The 8,464-nt window shown below is 42.2% G+C and overlaps 1 protein-coding gene across 1 annotated transcript; it reads right to left on the minus strand.

The window, feature by feature from the left end:
* Nucleotides 1-1,792: 1,792 nt before the first annotated feature.
* On the minus strand, nt 1,793-7,196 carry LOC125763305 (uncharacterized). The gene is made up of 2 exons (XM_049426253.1): nt 6,887-7,196; nt 1,793-6,816 (listed from the first exon to the last, which is right to left on the minus strand). Exons 1-2 carry the CDS (start codon nt 6,961-6,963, stop codon nt 6,285-6,287), a joined length of 609 nt encoding a protein of 202 aa, XP_049282210.1. The 5' UTR covers nt 6,964-7,196; the 3' UTR covers nt 1,793-6,284.
* Between the last annotated feature and the right edge of the window lie 1,268 nt (nt 7,197-8,464).

The raw sequence follows: 8,464 nt of genomic DNA on the forward strand, positions 1-8,464 counted from the left end.
CTCTTTTTTAAGTTTATTTACCATTTCATACACGTAAACATACACACACCGGTGTAAAGAATTGACCCCGAAAAACCGGTTGACGGTTTCCGATTCAATCAATCTTCTTCGAAGACTTGCAGCTTCGAGCACGATCAAAAGAGATCGAGCGTTGCTGTATTTAGGGGATGAACTTTGTGGGGTTGTTTTCCTTTTTCATCTTGTAATGTCAGAAAGATACCCAGCAAAAAAAAACCTCCTTAAATGTTCATCAACTACATCTTCAACATCGGACAGTGTGCACCTGTCATGGCCACGGTCACGGAAACGTATGGTCCATACTCAAATGGATGAACAAAAAACCTGGTCCTCCCGGAAAAGAAAGCAAAAAAAATCAGCCAACAAATACCAAACAAAAAGGCAACGAATACGATTCATATGCAGAACGGATAACATAAAGTACACCATCCACATCCATCTTCTGGCGCGGTAATGGACAAAAATGGAATACATCACAAAGCGGCAAATACATACAGCACGGGGCCACAGTATACCGATCAAGTTTGCCCAGGGGAAATGACATTTGAACAGAAAAGTAGGTCAGTGGAGAATGTTTTAATGGTGTTTTTTTTTTTGTTTTGCTTCTTCTGTTTGTTTGCGTTTTTGTGTTCAAATTTGTCCCACAGACAAACTTTTTGTGTGAACAAACAGACGAGGGTGACTAAGTTTCCCATAATCACCCCTGCGTTCTGGTGTGTCCAAAACGACCTCATCAACGGCTTCTTGTAGGTGAGAAAGTGTGATGATTTTTTATTTACAGTATTGACAATTTTAGAACCCTTTTTTATAGCGTAGGTGACTCAAGTATCAATATGGAGATTTTACTTTTTTTATAATATTTTTTTTCTAATTGCATCAAAATGTACCCATCTTGACGAACATTTTCCTGACATTTTCCCATAAGTTTTCCTATCATGATTAAAGACTGTAAGTCGTATATCTTTACAGCAAAATTTTAAATAGAAAAATAGACGATCTTGTACTTAATCTTCTAGCCTACAATACCTCCAAGTGTGATGAGTAACGATCAAATGCTTTAAACAATCCAACAGAACACTCGATGCTACAAACACCCGTGATGTGCACCACGGACACCGAAAGGTTTCCCGCCAAGCGAGAAGAAAGATCCGCGTGGGTTACCATGAACGTTAGCGTCGAAAATGTGGGACAAACCGGCACAAGCAAATGTGGGCCAATGGGCAACCCACACGAACCAGCAACCCGCAAACCGCACCAGCTCCGGATGCATACACAATCGTCCCGGGAATACCTCTTCCCGTGACCAATGATGGGAGTTTGTTCTTTTTTTGTTTTGTTTTGCTTTCTCATCTGCTTTCCACCAGGTTCGTTCCAGGTGGCGGAAAAAAAACCCCGAGGAAGCTTTCTCCTTTCTTTGTGCCCAGCTACATACACCACAGCACGTTCCAGCTTTGGGCATCGTCATTGAGTAGATCAAACTGTACGAAAAATTATCCAAAACGAATCTAGCAAAAAACACAACAAACAGAGAATGGAGCACAACAACAACAGCAACGAAAAAAAGCAGTTAAAAGTAGCAGAACAAACACGGCAATAGAATAGAAAACGTTTAATCGTTTACGAGCAGAGAAGGTCACTCGGGAAGCGGAGAAAAAAGAACGGCACAGAAAACCATCCCCAATTGGCACACGAAAAAAGTAGAACAAAACGGCAAACGGATTGTAACGAGCTGCGAAATGAAAAGAAACAAACCCGAGCTTAAACAAGACAAATATGGTGAAGCTAAAGTGAAGGAAAGCATAAAATTATCTACCGCATCGGGTAATTAATGTGTAGAAAAATTGAATCAACACTTGCACAAGTTGCGCAATTCGCAACGGTTCCTGGCGCGTAATGATATAATTGATTGTTCGTATCGGTGAAACGTATAATTTCGGGCCTGTAATAACCTTAGCCATCCGGCGTGCGTAATGATCAGAACGCATTCAGGTAAGCATAATTGTAACGTATAGGAAAAATATGTTTATTTGTTTTTCTTTTGCCTTGTTGCTAAGCAACGTACGCACTAGGGTGAGTTTATTTATAGTGATTAATTATGATGTTGAATAAGTAAAACTAGGTTATAATTTGTTCTAGATCGTACGAGAAAACAGTAAGAAACAATTGTTTTGTAGCTTGTGAAAATGCTTTTGACAGCATAATGAATAATCAGAAAAAACGCCTTTTTCTATCTTTTTCTACTTGGCCATGACTTTGACTTTTGTGCGGTATAATTTTACAAGCGTTTCGACCCGAAACAAAGCATAACATCGATGGCAATAGTAAGGTACGCCTTTTGCATGCTGTTCGGAGGCGCCCCCACGCTCTGACATAACGCTGCCGGGCGCCAAAGCATAAGCGCTTTCACTTCATACACACGGCCACCAACCATGGTGGCTTCAACTTCAATATCAATGCCTAGACATTGGCCACTGTCAGGGCCAACCGCAACGAACGAGCCATTCAACTTCATTTCGAGCCGGCGGAAGCGGAATCGTTGGAAGTGGAAAGTCGCGTGGGTTTGAAGCTGGGAATTGCGGTCAGATGGATGTGTTTTTTAAACTAACTGAAATTAATAGCCGGTGAAAGGGTGCGAAAAGTTAAAGCTCTGTAATATATTTTTTAATTATTAAGTTTTTAATTTAAAATGCCTTAAATGGTTAATCAGTATAATTTTGTGCTAACAATAATTCCATTCAGTTGTTATTGCATCATTTATATTGAATGTTTGACTGTTGGTATTCTCAGCAGCTCGATGGTCCTCAGCGTTGAAGGTTTGTCTAACACACTTGATCGTGGTGGTTCGAATCCCATCTTCACACACAACTTACATAGCAACATGAGCCGAGTAGAAAAGAGAGTGTAGAGAGAGAGAGAGCTGCTGAGCTCATCAAACAAACTTCAAATACCCGAAGAAAGTTTACTAACAACAACGAACAAACTTTTTCTGTGTTTTCTTTTGTAGTTCTCATCTCTCCTCTCTTTCTCTCTCTGTCTTTCTAAATATTTAGAGCGAGAATACTTTTTGTCACGAACTGTAAGCTTTATGACTTCGCTAATCCTACCATATTGTGCGTTCTCTTTGCGTCTGAACTCGTTCCATTCGTTGCTAAATGTTTTCCCTCCCCTGAGAATCCTCACTCGGAATTGGGTCAAGTGTGTGCCGGTTTGAATAATTCAATGCCGGTCCGTGCTATCTCCTAGCGCCGCTTGCCACCGTCCGGACTGTGGGTCTGGGGCTGGGTGAGGCACGGAAATGCCAATCGAGGAAATTACTTTCATCTGTTTGTTACGAGAGTTTCGCTACCGTAAGACAAACGTTGTTTCGTTCGCATGAAAGTAATGCCTTCAGACGTTGGTTTTTTTGATTCAGTTGATCATATTTCGTTAGAAATTGTGTTGAATATTATTCCTATTATATTGTAAATAGAATTTACAATGTGTAACACTTTCCTCGTTTCTTTTTCCATATGTGACATGCTTCTTCCATTTCCCTATTTAACACACATATCTGATAATGAATCCTTGAAGAGTAGGAAATGCTACATCACGACATTACACTCAGACATTAACTGCAACAAAGCAGGAGAGAAAAAAAACCGCAAAACGTACTGCACCAAACTGACCTCATTTTATTGCCACAGCGCACAAATATGTGCGTTCCAAGTCGTGACACATTTTATCAAGGCTTCCGGCACTGAGATAATCTTCTACATGTGTACCGATAACCCAACAAATGCTGGAAAAAGTTAGTCAATATTGATGCATTCGGGATGCAAAATCACTCAACGTTCGATAATAAACCAGCAGCAACAAAGAGAGAACCGTCACTCAAGGGCTCACACGAAAATAAGATTCACAACAAGTGAAACCGACCTGTGGTAATCGATATGGACGCAAACGCGTTAAAGGAATTCACAATGATGATGTAAAAAAAAAGCAGCAGTTTAAGAATGGCCATCTACGTGCAGAAACCTTCTTCATTGCAATAACAATGGTTCCACCATCTTCCTTTTCGCCCATCGAACCGAAAACGCTCCCGGAATGGTGGTGACCCCGTTTTAAACGATTGAAAGCTTGCAAAAAATAATACAAAAACAAAACACCATCGGTTTGTTCTGTTTTGAAGGAATGGGTAATAATAAAGAAAAAAGGAAACCCTTCCTCCACCATTCAAAATTCATTTCTCTACTACATCTCCCTCGCCCCCTTTTCAACCCTCTGTTATAAAGTGCAACGGGGTGCATTCGCCTGGCAACTGACGTGATGAGATAAGTGATCAAGTAAACATCAAATTTTCCTGCATGAGTATTCGTGTACGTATGTGAGAAATGAACAAAATAAAAAAAAAGATACTGCACCCCAAAAATGTTCACATCCAAACCCAAGGCAGGAACAGTGTGGGGTATACATTTTTTTTTATGCAACCAGTTGCAACTGCTGCTGCACGGTAAAAGTAGGTCTCAAAAGTAAACAACGCAGCAACGGAAAAAAAACGTATGGAATTTTCCATGACGGGAAGCAAATTTTGCATTTTTTTTTCGTTTTGTTTTGGTCTACTCTACTGCTCACTCAGTACAGATATACTCGGTTTTCTTTATTTTGTTGATCGCAACAAACCTGCCTTAAATGTGGGGGGGAAAGGCCGGAAAAAGATAGCAAAATTTGATGCTGCACATTTACAGGGTTTTTCAATTCAAGCATTTCACGGCGTTTTTTTAGGTTCAAGGGTTAAAGGTTAAGTTATAGAAGCTCAAGAAAGGTAGAAAAATTCTAATCAACACATTCCAATTCAACTGGAAAAGTATCAATAAATTGTTACAGCTTTACGATTACTTCTTTAAAACCCCTGTAAACCTTCTGAACGTCTGAGACTGGGAAGAGGGTTGAAGAGGGTAGTAAATCCTCAAAAAATAAGAAAAAAACATCCCCTTTTAATGGTGTAATAGGAACAGTAAATAACTTGTGCACGCGTATGTGTATGCTCTGTTTCATTTGTATTATTGCACCGAGATAGGCGATGCAATTTCGGTACCGATGACGATGTGACAGGTGATGAGTTCGATGAACTTCCACTCCTGAAGCGAGATAGCAGGTGAAGCGAAAACAGACCGTGACACTGGTAAATGAATGCACTGACGGAAATTCCAAATTTCTGCGTATAAGTGTGATAATAACGAGTCCACCCCCCAGGAGGATTATAACAATGACCGATAAAAAAATGGTAACTTTCAGCACAGTCTAGCGATAAACGAAAGCGATCGTAACCGGAAAAAAGGAGCGACCCTAATTTAGACGAACTTTGTCTACGTCCATTGTGAGAGGAGTTTTCCCAAAGTGCATTCGATTTACTATAAATATTTTATAGCATGATGAAATATTTCACGCAAATGTGGCCCGTGAATCGTTTCCGTTTTATTTGTTTTTTTGCGAATGAATTCCCGACAAAAACAACGATCTCCATTTCAGGCGATCGCGAGATCCCTTCTGGATTGTGTTTTTTATTCCACGCATCACGCCAAAAAGGCCACCGGGAGCAGACGCAAAATTAGGTCACCGTCTGTTACGACCCATACCGGTCATCGGTCCCTTGTGTTGTGTCCTTCTTCTCCTCCACGCTTCGCCCTTTTTTTATGTCCGCCTCCGTCAAAACACATTTATTCAATCGTGCCCCGGTCACGGAGGGTTCGCTTTCATCGTGGCTGCCGTAATCGTATGAGTGAGCATGCTTTAGTGTCCGGCTTTTTTTTTGTTTTTCGTTTTTGTTTCATGAAGCAAGCACATGAGTAGGTAACAGAAGTTTCTCCCAATTGCGGTGTTACATTATAATGTTCCCGTTCCCAGCCAGCGGTCCACCATTGCGGTCGAATTACTTTGATTGAATGCAACGGAATTGAAACTAAATTTCTTTCCTTGATTCAATTAACACGATATTGATGTAAATAAAAAGCGCACATACTAAACAACAGCAATGCCCGCAATCAGTTTCATCAGTTTCATGTTGAGTTACTTAGATACTAATTTGTTTGTTACGCGCTGTCAGTTTGACAGCTAACTGACAGCTGCATGTAGTAACTATTTCTAATTAGTTTTTTCTTCTTCTTAACTTATACTCCCACTGATACGGAATGGGGCAAGGATGTAACTTTATACACAAAAAAGAGCCTGTATTACTTATAAAAAAAACACAATCCCTATCATTTCAACAGTCATGTCACTATCGCTTATCAGTACATGCTGCCCCTATCATCGAAGTATCCCTGGTTCTGCTTTCCGCCCGCCCCATCATCACCGGCAAACCCTCTGACATTGCCACCACCCTTCGACTTCATGGCCGCGTGTGGGTTTTGGAACCGATTGCTGCGACCTTCGTTGGCACCGTTCCGGCCCATTTCCCGATCGTACTGATGTCCGGTTGCCGGTCGCTTCGAACGACCCGCCGGTCCATCCGCACCGTTGCCCATGTACCGCGCAGGGTCCTTCGCATCACCGTGACCGCCACTGTTAAAGTCCGACAGGTCCTCCTCATCCAGCTCGTCCATATCGAAGATGTTGGCCACCTCTAGCTCGAGCGCCGAGTCCTCTACACTGGCCTGACTGCGGGGTGGCTTGTGCGGTGGGTTAGGTTTCATCGGTTTTTCACCACCCCGTTTGCCACCACCCATATACCCCATTGCTTCCACATCGTTCCGATAGGGTCCTGCAGCGTGATGCCGGTTACCGTTAATGTTTCTCCCGTTGTGCATGTAATCGTTGCGACTGGAATTAGAGTTACGTTCAGTAGAGTTTCTTTCTTAACAGCTCGGTAATTGATTGCCATGTTCATTACGCTTTCGTGTGGTCACTTTTGTGTACCATTCCATGGCTAAACGCATCCATCGGGTAGCCATGTTGGGCGTGATCCATCCGTCTTCGATCTCCACGTCTATCACCGTCATTCGTGCCATTCGGATGCGATATGTCTCCAGTGTGGCTAAATGAAAATGATGTGTTTTTTTTAACCAAACGAACTATACGCCCCAAACGCGACAATATACCCCATCCTGTAGTCTTCCAGCAGTGTTCGAGTTTTCTTCACATACACAGCGAGCATAACTGTTAGAACTAGCAGCAACGCGATCATACCACCAAACACGGCAACCATCAGATATATTTGATTCTGCAGCTCCATTTATGCAATGTTAATGAAAAGCTTCAACACTTTCTTCAACAGTCTCACAGTCTCAGTTTAACACTTCCACCGAAGCACATCCTTAAACTTTACTGTCGATCGCCATTTTTCGCCCACTTTACCTTTCACACCGCAACTTACTGCGTCGTACCGATATGGGAACGAAATTAAACTTCAAACGAAATTACGCGATTTCACCATGGTTCGGCCAACTCCAAAAAGACAGTGCTTTCTTATCGAACAGTTACGGACACACGTTCCGGACATTTTTCGTTCCCCAATATTTTGGGTTTTTTTTCTTCTCATTTTTCCTCGTAAGATACTCATCGCAGCTATTTTATTACAAGGTACACCCCCTAATGGAGATCAAACGATACGGTTGCCATACGGTTCCACTAACTATTTCAAGGTGATAAGAAAGAAATTCCACGGCAGCAAAAATATACCGGGCAGCGTACTTTCATTCGGCAACGGTTGACTGTTGATGGAGGAAGTTGTATTTCGGAATAATTGTTATACAAATTGATTTTAATAACATTAAATGTTTGATTAAATAACGCTTCTGCATGTGGTAGCGTAATTTATAGTTACATTAACCTTTTGAAGCCTTTCAGACAGCAACCAAACAAAGCTTTCAATGCTGCGCAGGTCAGTAATTGGTTCGATCCCATCCTGTCCCTCGCCACGATAGCCAGACTCCGCGGTCGGAAAAGAATGATTGTCCCCTCGCGCGTCTATGTTAGTGCTGTTATTTTTACCATCTTGCTTCATTTTTTGTTTATTTTCTACCGGTCTCTATCAATCTAGGTCGGAACAGAAACACACCACCGCAGCAGTTCTTTGTTCTAACGCACCAGACACACTCGGCGGAGGTTACGATTTATTTATCACCGCTTTTTTTTTCGTTTGCCGTTTGTTGTTGTTAGCCAAACGTTCAAGTTACATGCAACCCCGCCCAGGGTTTCAGTCGCGACCTACCTCACGCGGACCTGATGCTCGCGTTCGGATGATGGTGTTCAATTGCGTCAAATGTGTTGCGCGTTGCGAAATGACCCATTTTTTCCTACTGCTCGGTGGTGCTGTACCCCAGGCCCTCTGTTTGGGGGGGAGAGAGAGCGGGGGGTAAATTAAATTGGGAGAAACGCAAACATTCATCCTATACCTCGACGCAGTGCAAATAATTCGTCGGCAGGAGATAAGCGACGAATGGACGGGACCGTTGCATTTCCGTCTGGG

The sequence above is a fragment of the Anopheles funestus genome, chromosome 2RL, assembly GCF_943734845.2.
Source record: "Anopheles funestus chromosome 2RL, idAnoFuneDA-416_04, whole genome shotgun sequence".
Classification (NCBI taxonomy): domain Eukaryota; kingdom Metazoa; phylum Arthropoda; class Insecta; order Diptera; family Culicidae; genus Anopheles; species Anopheles funestus.

Coding starts and splice junctions, on each gene's coding strand:
- LOC125763305 (XM_049426253.1), bottom strand. CDS start 6,963: ATGGATCACGCCCAACATGGCTACCCGATGGATGCGTTTAGCCATGGA. Junction 6,817..6,886: donor AAAAGTGACCACACGAAAGC/GTAATGAACATG, acceptor CTCTAATTCCAG/TCGCAACGATTACATGCACA.